The sequence below is a fragment of the Heliconius melpomene genome, chromosome 11 (assembly GCF_056956725.1).
Source record: "Heliconius melpomene rosina isolate 202511_hmr_F chromosome 11, ASM5695672v1, whole genome shotgun sequence".
Classification (NCBI taxonomy): domain Eukaryota; kingdom Metazoa; phylum Arthropoda; class Insecta; order Lepidoptera; family Nymphalidae; genus Heliconius; species Heliconius melpomene.
In genome coordinates this window covers 11,050,195-11,066,584 of record NC_140399.1, presented here as the reverse complement: position 1 = coordinate 11,066,584, position 16,390 = coordinate 11,050,195, and the positions used below count along the sequence as shown (strand labels likewise).

Here is a 16,390-nt window from a genome sequence, read left to right as displayed (position 1 = left end):
TTATAGATAATAATTTTATTTATTATTAAAAATGACTCAAATCCTGGTCGGGTAGCTGGTACATATTACATAAAGTTTTTATCAGAAATCCCTTTGTGATTATAATATTTTTTGTACAATACAATATAATATTCAACATTTTTTCTTTTAATAGTGCTCTACAAGAGCAAAAAAATATTTATGTATTTATATTTGAGCAGCTTATTTCTAAAACAAATTATCTTCAAAGTTCCTTTACATATAAAATAAATCTATACTAATATAATAAAGCGGAAGAGTTTGTTTGTTTGTTTGTTTGTTTGTTTGTTTGAACGCTAAGATCTCTGGATCTACTGGTCCGATTTACATTGTTTTTGTTTTGTATGAAAGCTGCATTCTTCAGAAGTGCTATAGGCTATATAACATTACATTACACATATAAATTAATATATTTTAAAGTACTTTTTAATTTGACATGCAATTTATTTTGCCATGTTAATAACAACCGTCGCGTCGCTACGCAACCGTTATCGCGACATTTAGATATTCATCCTTATGAAAATAAACATTATAGCATTTTATCTATTGAAATTATAGCTTACTGTATAACATTCTAATAAATAATTAAGGAGATGTCACTGATTCGAAATGACCTAGCCTACGGGCGGCATAGTATGACCTACGCGAACGGGCAGATGACGTTGATGATTTTATTACATTTTCGAACTTTATTTGCTGTTTATAATTAATTTAAAATACACTTTGGCTCTCTTCTTATTTTATTTGATATTGCTGGCAAAAAATATCCTTTTAGGTAGTTTTTAGGTACGGGTTATTTTTACTTCTTATGGTATTTTTACTTAATTTGTAGTTATTTTTACTTCTTATGTTGGTTTTCAATTTCTCTGATATTTTTTCTAATAATATGTCTCTACTTATTATTATTTTTGATTATTTAAGCTTATATTTTCTTACTAATTCTATTGAAAACTGAAAATATAGTTAATAAATATTCTTATAGTTTAAGTAGGCGTAGCCGCGTCCGGGTCCACTAGTTCGTTATAAAAATATTCACACATGCCTTCGAAACGAAACCATAAGAAGGCTAACCTACAAAATTTAAAATAATGTCTTCTCTAACAACTAATTACAAAACCTTCATCTCCTCAAATTGACTATCAACATCGTTGAGCAAATGAAACATGTATAGATTACAATACTTAATTATAGCACTACGCTATCACAGTTTATTTTAACTTATTTTTTCTTATTCCTTTCTATTCAATTTATGAAGATTTATCTTTCATATCCAGTTTTAATGGAGTTTCGTCTGTTATATCCACTTTTGATATAAGGACTGGTTCTGCACCCTTCTCTTCGTGGCCATCTTGATCGTAAGGCATTTCACGTTTCTGTAATTCTTCAGCAAGACGCTCGAAGAGTTGTCTGAAAGAATCAAGAAAATATTTAAATTAAAATAACACTGCCTAATTCACATGGAGGTAACATGTTCAAACACGTGGAATATATTTGGAAGCTTTCTCCTAAGCTTTAATCCTAAGAAGAGAAATGAAAGTAAAATAGGTACTTACTGGAAAACAATGCCTTTCATATTCTTCGCCAAGTAATACAAGAACAGCCAGTCGGCGAACTGGCAGCCGTTGACCACTTGGATGACGTTGTAAGCGTTGAATTTCCTGTTGGCCGCGTGTCGGAACATCACCTCGTTGAACTTGAGCGAGCGGCGGTAGAGGAAGAAGGATGTGAATCGCCAGATCACAGCTGGAACAGATTTTAATAGAATAGAATGAAATAAGGTATATAAATTTAAATAAATAAAATAAATCAAAATAAATAACTAAAAATAATGACGAAAATTTTTAAAGATAAAGATAAAGATAGCTCTTCCCTAAAAATTACATGAAAATGTTCAATATTTTACTGAAATAGTAAGAACTATAAATACTATACTATATAACAGACAAATAAGAACTGATCAACTTTGTGGACGATCAGGGATAAATATTTTAAGTAATCGAAATTTTCATATAGATTCTTGTAAAATAACTTGAAAACAAATTACTAGATTTTCACTTTCAGTAACAAGCAGACACAGATACAGGCTTTCATAACTTATAATCTTCATAGCGAATTTAAAATTAGATTTTTATTCTTATTCATTGGTGATTCATCTAAAGCTACAGAACTGCCTTCCGAGCCGGTGGTAGTTTACTGTAGAACTTACACGACTGACCTTTCTATGTAACTTAATCAATCAAAAATACAAAGTTAATAAATGATTAAACAAATAATATTTTGATTTTGAATAAGATATTTATTTACTCACCGAGCACAGACGCGATGAACAGGAACAAGAACCAAAACCAGAGCACGACGTATAACTTCTCATGTATAATGTTGAGCGCCATCACGCAGAGAGCGTCGTGCTGCTGTATTGAACCACTGGGACCGAACTTGTGGAATGTACATTTTGTTACCTGGAAAAATTTATATTTTTTTATTTATTAGCTTCACGCCGTATTCAGAACATGGAAGGGTAGAACGAGGGTACCTGGTAAGGTAAGGTAGTGTTAAATAATTACGTTCTCCATTCAGACAAGTTCCTCAAACAAGTGTTGAACGAAGTTTTTACTGAATTTTCTTTTCTTGTAACTTCACGCTATTTTCCGGATAGCGGGATAGCCAGCGAGAACCTAGTACAATAACACTCCGTTCCCTATGCACCGGTCAATTTTTGAGATATTGCGTGCTTTGTCTACCGAATGTCAGGGATAAAAATAACATAGGTATATTAACATACATTTTTTATATATTGTCAGGCTTTTCATACTAATCAGTGAACATGAATCCCGAGTTGTTGTGTTTAATTAGTTCCATAATAAGCATATTTAATTAATATTTTGTAAAGTATATAACTTGCGCACCTTCGGAAATACTGTTTCCAATGGATCAGCAATTTGATTCCAATTACGAAACTGTAATACATTTGCTCCCAAGCTAATGAAGTTTCCTTTTAAAAATATATTTATCATCCAGATTTGGAACATAAGATGCAGGAGATTCGCCACCTCCATAGAAACTAACCAAATTGACCAGGTCCTGCTTATTCTTAATCTGTAAAAAGAAGAGATTATAAAGCAAAAATGAAGGTGAGAGGAGCAGGGGAGAGCTCTAGAGATAGTTATCATATATTTCTTTCGATATTGGTTATTACATATTTAGTCACATGAGACTAAAATTAAATACAACCCGAGTACAAATTAAACCTACTCGTACAACAACAGTGCATCACATTTCATTTCAAAATTTAGATATATTCTCAGTCTAAATATATTATCTATTCTTTTACCTTAAAATAATATCTTTCTTGATAATGTCGATGCGATTTTCTACAGTTTTCTTTGATGGCACTTTCATATGTCCAACATCCATATCCTCTTCTGCTAGCGCCAGACTGGCGTATTGCAAACCGTCTACTAGAGCTTTTATTCTTCCACCTGTGACATACATTTTTGTAAATGTATAGAAATGTTTCGAAGGACTTATTAAAAAATAAGTATTAAAATTAAGGTATAATAACTTTTTAACTATTTAGTCGATTTTGCTTCACGCTGTATTCCCCACACAGCCTACTGTGCAGACAGAGAAAAACTTGTGTTAAGACACTCCGTAGTCCGTGCCCAATTTTCCGCCAAATTCCAGAAGCAAATTGAGTAGAGGCAACGCGGCGCCTATTTATGTAAAAGCTAAGTTAAGTTTGAAATATCACAAAAAAGTATAAGAAACTCTCTCTCATAAGAAAGTTCTGTTACTTTAAAAAATAAAAAAAACGGATTTTTGTGGTTTACGGTCGATATCTTTTCGATCTGCCTTCTCTAATATGCGGGAAAAACGTGAAACAAATAAAATAAACATCGCCTAGATACCATTTCAACAAGGTATTTGTGCAATGTAAGAAAAATGTAAAGCATAATTCTTAGTATAATTTACTAGCGAGGTAACCTGAATAACTGAGATAAGATAACGGATACATCTGTTATGATGAATCCTTTATGATTCACAATTTACTTTCTCATTGACTATTGACTGAAAACTTGAAAAGATCCTTGTGTAAACATTATCATGGTAACTTAATGCTCTACATTTGACTTGGCTAAAAAAAATGTAACTGTAAAGGTGTTGCGAGATGGATTCCCAATCGGGGAAATTAAATATTTATTATATTGTGGATCTTCTAATTTTAAAAGTTTATACTTGTTTGTTCTTTCTACTAATATTCCATAAAAAATTGCATATTCCTTAAAATTAGATAATTTATGAAATTTACAAAAAAAACATAAATTAATATCTTTCAGGATAATCGATAACCAATTTGAAAATCTCACTAACCTTCCTTTTTCTTCCAAATATAATGAGGCATGTAGAAACATATCATTTGGATAAATAGTACAAAAGGCACCCATTGGTAGTATGTGTGGTTCAATGTTTGGTCAGTCGACAAGATTGGACCAACTCCTGGATGTGGTAAGAATCCACCTTCGAGAAGACTTTCATTGTAATGTCTAACCTGCAAAGAGGTAAATTAAGTATTTAATTCTATATATTTAGATTCAACGTTATATTATAAAATATCCGCTGAGTTTCTTGTGCCACTTTTCCTTAGACCTGAAGCGGTCTTGATAGATTCCATGACATTAAAAAGACTCATACTTATATTTTACACTTTTAGCCATTTAAACTAAAAGTGAATAACTAAAACATGCCTTAATCCAGAATCTAGATTAAACGAGCCATAAAAAGCAAATATTATTAACATTTGGTAACTTGACTTAGATAACATTATCTGTAATAAAATCAGCCTGTAGTTTTTATGTCGCCGTCATAGCACAATTATTAAGAGATGCCTTACTGCACATCTCTCATAAACATGGACGTAGGTGCAGATATTTTCTAGGGGAGAGGGGGTCTGGCTGGTTTCAGGGGAGGGATTTGAACAGATATGTTCGTGTAAAGGGTTTTTATTTCAGGGCTGTTTTTCTTCAAATTTCTGAGGTGGACACAAGACTATACAAGACTATAAGTTAGACGCGGTCCACTCAGCCCCCCTATTCCTATGCCCATGTCAATTATAATTTTAACTAAAAGTGGATTTAACCTCAATGGAGGATCCCAACTCTATATTTATATTACAAGTTTATTTAATGCTGTATGATATATAACATCTGAATTGACGAAAATATCGACATTTAATTGTTGTTCAGTGGTCATTTAGGCTCGGCTGGCAATTTCTTCTATAAAGCTGACACTGTTGAATTGATATTTTAGGTTATTACCTCACATTGTTAAGAAAGAAATTTATATAGGTATAATATCTATTTTCTATTCTAACTATATTCTATTTTCTAGAAATAAACTTACAATCGTAAAGGTGGCCATGAAGAAGCAATAGGTCTGTATAACATGGTCTGGAACACCCTGGTCTGATATACACTTAATATGATCACCAAAATACTCTCTCGCACAGACCAAAACTACAAAGGCCAAAAGTATAGTGACTGTCATTTTATAATGCAGTTTAAATACTGTGTTTTCGATCGTCGGCTTCCATGTTCGGATCCTTAGAGTTTGTAGGGATGGAGCAAAAGCTCTTATTGATGCGTCCAACATTTTGTTATTTATTGACTAGAACATTCAGATTTGAGTACTCCTGAAATATAAATAAAATATATTACTATAATAATATTATTTAGCTAACGACGACGATGAGCATTATTGTAACGGAATCTGGTTCTCTATTAGCTATTTCAATATTTACATTTAAACGTAAACTTAACAGATCTTAGAAGCTATCACTATAGCGTAATGACACAACATCAGACTGGAAATGCAATGGTTGGAGGTTCAATTCCCTTAACGGAGAAATTAATTATTATCATTTTCTCAGTCTGATAGAGAAAAAACTTAGTAGCGTTGAGTTATCACGCAGAGAAGATCGAAGTTTCCTGATGCTAGGTCTGTTTATATTGGAATATGCTGGATAAACTACTATAAATAAAATAAAAGAAGGAAAAAGATGGCGCGCCATGACCTGGTAATCACGGTACGCCTAAAGCAACATCATAGCGGGTTAGAAATAAAAAAGGAGATATATTCTCCTTAAGAATCTAATTAAACATCGCTTAATGTAGGTATCTATATTAATATCATTTTGTATTGAAATAACCAAATATTTGTCGTTATTTTAAAGCAAGTCAGCATATTCATTTCCATATGTTGAATCGCAACTACATTGTTCCAAGAGTTATACGTTTCTTTAAAAACATTTTTGTGTATCATTTGTTAATTAAAAATTGTTCACGTAAGCGAAAATATCATCATATCATCTTTCGCTTCGCCTTATTTTTTTTCAAAAATTTATCACTAACTTACCTTCAGCAATCAGTCAATTCGTCACTTACTCCAATTACACGTAGTACAGTACAAGGCGTGCGTAGCGCTCATCCACCAAACTCTATATGCCGCGCTATCATTTGATAACTGATAACAAACTGATAAACAATAACATGATTTCGACAAAATTTATATTGATTCAGGCTTTTTTGCTACAGTTTTAAAATAAACGTGGCTGAAAACTCACAATTAATGCAGAATAAGTAAGAGATTTAAGCACTAAAACATGGAATAATGTTGTATTCCAGCTGTCGGTCCCCATTTTTAGTTATTCTCATATTTTTATGTACATTTGGAGACATAAGCCAATTTTTTTTCATTGCACTAAATACTATGGCTTCATTTCGTTCTTTATTCAGCTTTAAACGTCATTCTTCATCCAATGAATCATTTTTGTTGTTTCTTACAGCACTAGAATCAAAAGCGAATGAGTGCGTGCCACTCTAGGCGTATACAACAGGTAAAGTACCTAAATGGATTGACAATTAAACTATTTTAACAATTCATCTTCTTTATATGAAATTCTCAAACAATGAACATCTATTACGCAGGGTTAGCGTAAAGCTGATTTAATAGAGAGGCCGTCGTGAGCACAGCAAGTAAACGCGTTGATTATGGGTTTGATTCCCGCTCGGGAAAATTTATTATAGTTGTGGGTCCCATTGACAACCGTATATGAAGAAATAAAGTGTGAAACTAAAAAAAAGTTGTAAGTGTAAATTTTTTCATGATAAAGTTTGTAAGAATTGCTAAGTGCCCGATTACATAGAATTTTCTGTAAGGTTGGTAAGGTTCCGTATTGTCATGCAAATGCACTCTTAATTGTAAGGAGGGTAGAAACCGAAATGTCTTATTTGGAAGTGGATCCTGCCTACTCTGCTATTTACAGACAAAGCTGAAGAAAACTCTTTTCAGCTTTACGTATCCCGTATATGTCATACTTACAGAAGAAACTCATAGTTAAGACATTGAATAACAGACCCCAACCCCAGTCTTGTAACCAGAGCCAGAAACAAGACCCATTGGAAATTGATCTCATAGCCTTACTGGTTTCATTAAAGAAACATTGACTACGCCCCGTCCCTCCCGTCCCTACTTTAACACACAATATCTCAGTTTCAGCGACAAGATGATATCGAGAGTTTTTTAAAAGTAAGGAAATATCTCGATACGCAAATGGTAGAATGAAATGATAATATCTTGTCACTCATCTGATAATTTCACTCTTGAAATCGATAAAAATAATCTTGTAGGAGTGCTAAAATGGACGATTTTCCGAATATATGTTGCAATAACTTTCAATTTACATAAATATCATTTTGCGGCATTTGTACGCAATAGTATGTAGGTATATAAGCCTTATTTAAAAAAATATCTAAGTAGTTTTATAAACCACAACTGTCAACAGTGTCCATATGCATCTTGGTGGAATCTTTTAGCGCCTGACTGTAGTGGGTTGGATCGCCGGTCAGGGATATGAGTTATTTCAATACAAAATACGGCGTTGAGTTCTGCCTCACGCTATGCCTCATTCATAGGCGTAGTAGCGTATTAGGTTTCATTGTGGTTGTTTGATTTCCTTCCCGATTATAAAATCGATATGTCAGTATTCTATACTTTATTTCATACGTATAATTTTTACTTTAATAAATTTCGTAAACTCAAGTATGCCACTTAGTCCATACTTCATAGCTGTATTAACATGTCTTCCCTCTTGTGCTATAATTAAATCCTTGTCCAAGCCTTCGTCATTTACCAGACTATAAGAGCCAAGTGTTTATGTCTACAGGTTTACCTATACAGCTCTTTTCATCGGAACTGCGAATTGCCTTCAGAGCCGGTGGGTACTGACTACTGACGCTACTGACATACCTATGTAACTTGACGATACAAAAGTGCTTCGAATGGCTTAAATAAATAAACAATATTTTGAGTTTTGACTTTACTATCTGTAGAGAGAGGCTAGTAGGTTAGTTACCTCGGACATCTCGAACATTTTATATGTCATGTTGCTGCTATATATTTGTAAGACGCAGCAACTACCTAAAGGCTAGAAAAAAAAATGATTTTAATATTAACTTATATACTATTTAATATAAACATAACTGAATTAATATCATCTAATCAAAAGACCATAAAAATCAATGATTAATGAATTAAAATTGATAGTTTTAATCCTAGATAAAGCACGAAATCCCAGATTAAAAAAAACATGTCATATTCATGACTCTTTTGGAATGTTGTTCATTAGACCACATGAAAACCGTGGTTGTACGCGTATTATATACATAGATAGAGTAAAATATGATAAAATCACTCTGTAATCAGCCTTACAAGGATAATGCGAGCTAGAAAAGGAATCTGACGTTATTATTTTTAAACTAGAGAAAACAAAATTATTTCGAATTTTCGAATATTTCAGTATTTGGAATATTTTTGTTTTCTCTCTACATTAATGTAACAATACCATTATGCAAAATATATTTAGATAGTTCAATACTTTAATTAGATACATAGGACAACAAATCTTGTTAAAATGAAAGTGCAATCCTTGTTGTATTTTTAGCGTCACGCTATATCCTGGATTTATCAGGGTAGGCAGATGAAACCCAGAACATCACAGCTTGTGGGTTCGATTTCCACTCGAGGAAATGATATATCTGGTGTCAAGGATATAGCGTGAACTTAAAAAAACACATAGTAAGAGTAGGTCTTCGAGTGGAATTACAACTTGCCATGACGGCTAAGCTCAACTAACATTTATATAAAGATTAATATATGTAAGAATTTGCCATATATAGAGCGTGTAACACATTTGATTGGACGTAAAGGCGGCCAAGTAGGTCACAATATTCTCAAGCTACGTCGGATAAAACATTGAGGTTATCGCAGCTATCGATACTACTTATCATAATAAAGCCTAGAGTTATAAAATTCATTTTTTTTATCTGAACGTAGGTACTTCCCGCCCTATAAGTAAAAAATTCTCCTTACCTTTTATAAATGAGTGCTATTTTTGCGATGAGTCAGAGGAATCCGATGTCTCCTATATATAATATTGGTTTTGAGTTCATAGTACTTGTAGTACATAAGAAGACATTCCACGCACAGTCCAATTTTCGAGACATTACGTGTCATGTAGCGGAACTCAGCACCGCGCTTCATGTTCTTCCCTGGAAGAAATAAAAATAATTATTACCCCGGTGCAAAAATTAAATCCACAACCATCACATTTGCAGGTACAGTTCCACTGCGCTACGTTGGCGATAAATAGTTCTACCAGAGAATCTTTTCTTTTAAAACCAGAGTCAACATATTATTCAAGAAATTTAGATGTTTTAGTCATATTTTGAAGTTGGTTACAATCTTATTCGCCAATACAATCATATGTTTCATTATTTCGTCATTTCTATTATTAACTGTGCACCCAACTTTTGATATCAGGTGTATCATATCAGGATTACAGAGCTGATAGCGTCCGACTGATATTTCGAAGTAAATCATACAATAATTCAATTCTTCAAATTACTTAATTATTGTTGTTGGCAGTATCATTTTATTTAATCTCTTCCTCGTTGTACTTCCTATCTATAGTAGAAAGAGAAGTAGAAGCTCTATTTCAATTCTTAGATTTGTTTGTCAGCTACGGTTGAAATTATATCGAAAAACGATAATAAAGAAAAAAAATAAAAGTCACTGTTGGAAAATATAAAACATACACCACTTCTGTTCAAGGTCTGATGGCCATACTAGCAGACGAGTCGTTGAGCGCAGATCGCGGTCCAGCAAGCGTAGCGCAGGACATCTTCTAAATCGATTGACCGACGACATGGAGAAGGTTGCTGGCTTTGAATGTAAGCAGAAGATAGAGATATGCGAGCGCTGGTACACCCTGGAAGGTGGGGCTACGTCCAGCTGTGGACAGAATGAGACTGAGTTGAATTATGAATAATTAAGAATAGGCATACGTGATTTGTCCTGAACAACGGGGAAAATAAGCAACATTACTTCACTGCTTTCGAGGAAATACAATTTGTCACATTATTACGTGAAATTGAATAGCATGTTTATTAGTCTTATCTCGATGAGACAAGCAAGCTTTTTCATTTACCCAAATAAATAAATTCTTAATTCCATCTTAACTATTCATCTCCTAATATATATTTTTTATTTCTGTATAGTAAAGAACCTAAACAATTGTTGTAGGTACCAAAGATAACATTAACCATCTGACATTGAAAATAGCTGACAGTGCTGAGATTTTCATTTGTCACTGCGAATTCAGATTTTTTTGCATTTCTCTATATCAGAAACTCTATTCTCGAGTGCTAAGAAATATAATGCCTAATATTTCATTCCTTTTCGAAACTTTCAGGGTTGAACTTTGATGTTCAAAGCATATCAGAGTGGTAAAATAATATAAGATTTTTTTACTTTTACAAAAACAAGGCAAGGCGTAGTTGCACAAATAGCAAGGTGGGCAGAGAGAAGTGAGGTACTGTTAAGCTACTATATTACCTGCTTTCCACCTAAATTCCATAGGACGTTGAGTGACGCAACTCAACGCCACACTACATGTTTGAAAGTAATTTTAAAGTAATCAAACTTAATTTACTGAAAACCGAACCAATAACCTGTGTTCTTCCATGTCATGATAAGGACAAAGCATTATTAAGATTAATGTATGATTAATTTCTTCCTTCTCCAAAGAGTATGCATGACGGCTCTGACTCAACGAACTGGTATTTTCTGAAATTAGTGACGTGTGGACTACTTTACTCTTAATTAAAAATTTTGATATAAAACATTATAATATATACGAGTACTTAAACATATAGTAATTATTTTTTTTAAACATACATACATAAAAATTTATATATTAGGATCAAATATGATATATTAATTGAGACCCATATAATGAGGTAAAGGTGTTAAGACACTCCGTTTTTCACTTTGCCACTGAATTCGACACATTGAGTTAGAGTGTTAAGCAGGCGAAGCTCAACCCCTATCTTACCACAGGTAAGTAAAAAAATAATTCAATTTCAAGATTCCTTATTCTTTTATTAAAATATTTTAATGAAATTTATAAAAAATATATTTGAATTTAAAGTTACCTGAGACCCGAGAACACTATTCTTTCGTATAATGTCTTAATATTAACAGTTCTCGGAACAATTTGTTACATCGGTGTCCAATTTTTAAAAATTCATTGCTTGCAATAAAAAATGCAAATGTGTGTATCACAACTACTTACAGAATCGACGCTACTAATGTATAAAGTCACTTAAAAGTCGTTTCAACCACTTCTTACATGGCCTCCAGGCTTCCTCATGCTTATTGCGTGATCTTCCTCATGAAGTCCGCACTTTTCTCTTTTACCATTCCCTCTTGCTTCATAAATCTTTTTACCTATTGCTTCTTTACCCATTCTCTGGATGTGACGGACGGATTACTCCGTTCTGTATGGTGTCTCGCTAAGGATAAAGCGTGAAGCCTAAAAAATATATTTTTAGTAGTCGCTTATCAACAAATTCTGAATATAGATTAACATTATTTTAATAAGAACCTTCATTAGGTAGGTCCATATTTTAAGTAATTTGGATAAAAAGTGCAAAATGAAGTGTTCTGATACTAAATTCTCTACCCTCTACTGCAGGGTATACGTGGGATGAAACGTGTAAAATATGAAAAAATGTGGCTATTACCGGGATAAAGCGTGAAAAATATAAAAAATGTATATACAAATACCCTAGCACAGGTACAATGGTAGTTCACACAATAGTACGTAAATTAGTGGGTCGATGTGTGCGCTCGGAGCCAGCGCGACTGCATTCTTCGCCGCGACCCCGCTGAAGAACGTGCCATCTGAATTTTTACAATACTATAAATATATTATAGAACGACTATTGGTATGGTTAGAACTTAAATAACCTCCTCCTTTTAAAGAAGTTGGTTGAAAAAAGTTTCTTTTTTGTACGCTTCGGTTATCAAGTTAAATATGAATATTTGAATAGCGGAAAGTAAAAATCTCCCAGAGATCTTAAAAACATCAGTAATGTAAAAATACATTTCTGCTTTATTAGACACTTATCTTATAGAAAGATATAAGCGTTTGTCAGATTGTTTTAAAGTCTTTAAAATAGATGAAGAATAGTGAGTAAGGTTGGTCATTAGGTTTAGTTATTTTATTCATACAAGTTCAAAAATTTGGTAAAAAATTATCTTGAGACCACCGATTAACTCCGTTCTATATTTTATTTTCATTAATAAAATGCTTTGGACAGAATCCAATATAACGAACAAAAACGGTAAATAGCATTTCTCAGACGAACCAGAACTTACATTTATTTAATCGAAGTACAGACATCACAGAAAAATGGTAATATTAGTTAGTCACTTTGCAATTTGAAAACGACATTATTTAATACTTAACTAGTGGCCGCCCGCAACCTCGTTTTCTCATTCTCGTAGGAATTTTGGGTAATCTTCTCTTAGGGCTTAGAGACCAGACTTCAGAATAAATTATCTTAACATTAGGTTTCCAGGTTCCCTCTACCTGCCTTGCAATGTGCAGGATAAGCGTGTTGTGCGTTGTCAGTCAATCACTCAGTAACGGAAGAGTTTTGAACACATACAGATTAAAATCACTCATGCAATAGCCTGTCGTTGTACATAACGGTAATTGAGGCGAAAACTTGCCAAAAAATCTTACTTTAATAAAGCTTTTCTTATTGAATATTTTTTTTATTTTTACACAAATTTGTATCAACGTCTGTATATACATAAAATATTAAATTTGTTTAAAAAATGATCTTTTACTATCTCAGTTCAAACAGCAAATTAAAACTATATTCAAAAAAGTTAACCGCTCCCCAAACTGCTATGTAGTATTACATATATATTTTATATTGGTAAAAATTAAGAACACAATAACCTTCTTTATCGTGAATAGCTTTTTTTACTTATGAATATCATTCCAATATTAAAACCTAGATCTATAACCTATGATCGTAAACCGACAACGTCCAGTTTCGAATCTGACCACAGTTTGACCTGACACACAAGCGCATTTAGTGTTCTTGTGACGTAACAACACGCACACATTCATAAATAGACCGCCTAATAATAAGGACGTATCTGAAATTTGCACCTAAAACTATTTTAACATTTTAAAAAATATGAAATCAATCGAAAAATTACAGATTTATAGATGAAACTCAAATAAAAAAATAAAAAGTATATTACAATAATGAAATAATGCTAATTCTGACACAGATAATAAAAGAACAGCCATAATCACTAATGCTCAAACAAACAAAGACTGAAAGGCACATTTAACTACTTCTAAAACATGCTTATAATGTTTACTTAATTGGCTACTATTACCACCGCCGTATATATTTGTTATACAATACGGCATTGGTGGTTCCAAGTTAGTGGACTAAGCAGAACGTCTACAATCGTTCCCACAAGGGTCATTTTAGCTAATCATCCAGTGTAATTCCTTATACCAAAAATATCTTTAAATTAAATGGAGATATTCATTTTACTTTCACTATAAAATAACATATCATAAAATCGTTACATTTATATATTTTTTAATATAAGATGTCTACAGCATACGTATGCAGTTGTAAAAAAAATCAAAAACCTGATTAAGCTTTCACACAGACATCAACGGGCTATTGAAAATTCGAAAGGCATTGAGAATTTGGAATTCCTTCACAAACGACTGAACCTGTCACTTCATGAAGTGTACAGCAATAGTATCATCACAGAAACAAAACAACTTAGATATCAACGAATAAATTGAATTGCAACTGATATTTGTATTATATTTTCGTACGTACGTACGAATAGACTAGCCATTGTCAAAAAAAACTTCTTTTAAAATCAACATATTTCTAAGTTCTTTAAAAAAAGCAGCTTCACGCTTTTTCGCAAAAGGCAGAGTAGGCAGAGGAAACCCAGTGTCAGTCCGTTACGCATGCACCGCCCAATTTTTAAGAGGCGGAACCAGTGCCGTGTATTTGTCTTGATACGAGAGCGAGGAAATTAAAATAATCTATGCCACCAAGTGCGAACCGAACCCACGACCATCGCGCGTACTATCAGTATTACGTCATTCCTTAAAAATATTTCAAAATTCATGAAAAAACTGCTACAATCCACCATTTTTTAAAACTCGTTGTCTAAAGTCTTCAATCTGTTACTTAATATTCATTTCACGTTGTTCTTAAGTCCTATAACATTCTAATTCCCGTATCAGATGAATAAAAAACCAGTATAACCAATTTTACATCTAAGGCAGCGCATAGCAACCCGTCTATATCACCTCTTTGGTTTAAACTTAAAGTATAATTTGCTATCTTTTGAACATACAAAAATTTTATAATAAGAAAAATATTGAATGACTTGTAATGGATTAAAAAACTATAAAAATGTATAGATACGTATTTTTTTTTATTTATATTGGCGGAATAGGCAAAGAAAATATTTATATATTTTAAGATCAACCAAAACAATCTTTGCTTTTCACCAAGTATTTAAAGAAATTGCTTGCTAGAGGAATTTTTATATTTTTAATTCCTAAAGAAGATTCGATATCAGTCGTCTTATTTAGACAACATTTATTTTTTATAATTATCTCTTTTTTGGCTTCCGCTATCTTGTCTATGGTCAAAAATCTTAGGGCCAAATCCCACCTTGGCTTTTTCATTATTTGGGCTGCTCCTACACAAGAAAGAGATAAGAAATAAAACACTACTAGCTAGAAAGAGAGAGGAGCTAGCCCGTTAGGAAAGTAGACAAGACTACTACGTTTACGCGCGAATAGTGATGCTTGTACTGAATATCGATTATAGCACAGAAATCGATATCCGGAAACTAATACTTGCGGTTTCGTTATCTTATGACCAATAGCAAGACTACAGCTGCTATGATTTACTATAACATAACTATTTATTTGAGGGTACTCTGTTTATATTAAATTATTTGTTTTTTATATTCACTATTCAAATCAATACTTCAATTTTTTGTTGCATATATTCAGCAATTTTACGAAAACATAAATAAGAGGGCCACAAATCAGCCAAAATGTTTAATTACTTGGCAGCAAAATAATTGGCAATGTTACAATGTTGTAGTACTAACTACAACAAAAAGAAAGAAAGAAAGTCTACGTTTTATTTTATCTTTTAGTAAAGCTCTCTATTTGCATGATCAAGCAAAAAAATGGAATAATCGTTTTTACTTTTTTTAAATCGGAAAGCCATACGAAGGTCTTAAATAATGAAACATAATCTTAAAATATTGACGTAACATATGTTCGAGTCTACGAGTGAAATAAATGAATGACGAAAATCACGATGTTGCTTGCATAATTGTATACGGAGAAATCGATCACGATTTATCCTCAAAAGGAAAAGAGGATAACTAATCTAATGTAAACATTAGATTAGTATATAATCTAATGTTGTATGTACTAAGTAACAAACTCTGTAATAATTGTATTATCACGAATCTTAGTAGTTATACGTAGCTTTCGTGACAATATCAAAAACAGCCGATATCTTTGAGCTGGTCTGATGAGATAGCCCGGAGTCTTGGCTAAAGCTTTAAAGCTAGGCTCTTTAGAGATTACTAGTAAACTACTCGAGTTTAAGCTTATATAATTAATAACTCCGAGCACAAATATACATACAAAGTAGAAAAAAATCATCAGTGCACGATAATGGAATTTTTTCATTATTTTTTTCACTTTTAAGCACAAAGATAAAAATAAGCTACATTAATTGTTTTTAGTAGAAAAATAATACTTATGTTTGTGGGTTTTATATTGTAGGTTTTTCTGATGACGATCAAACCACCAGATAGGCGTAAAATTAAATATTATTTTAAGTTTAATTACAATAATACTGCTGGGGTATTTTAAGTG

At 32.5% G+C, this 16,390-nt stretch overlaps 1 protein-coding gene across 1 annotated transcript; it reads right to left on the bottom strand.

Annotated features, from left to right (window-relative positions):
• Positions 1-6,567, bottom strand: Inx7 (innexin 7). Its single transcript, XM_085193620.1, has 8 exons — positions 6,430-6,567; positions 5,419-5,707; positions 4,390-4,567; positions 3,350-3,497; positions 2,925-3,114; positions 2,327-2,477; positions 1,572-1,761; positions 1-1,425 (listed from the first exon to the last, which is right to left on the bottom strand). The coding sequence occupies exons 2-8, from the start codon at positions 5,665-5,667 to the stop codon at positions 1,266-1,268; spliced, it is 1,266 nt and encodes a 421-aa protein (XP_085049746.1). The 5' UTR covers positions 5,668-5,707; positions 6,430-6,567; the 3' UTR covers positions 1-1,265.
• Between the last annotated feature and the right edge of the window lie 9,823 nt (positions 6,568-16,390).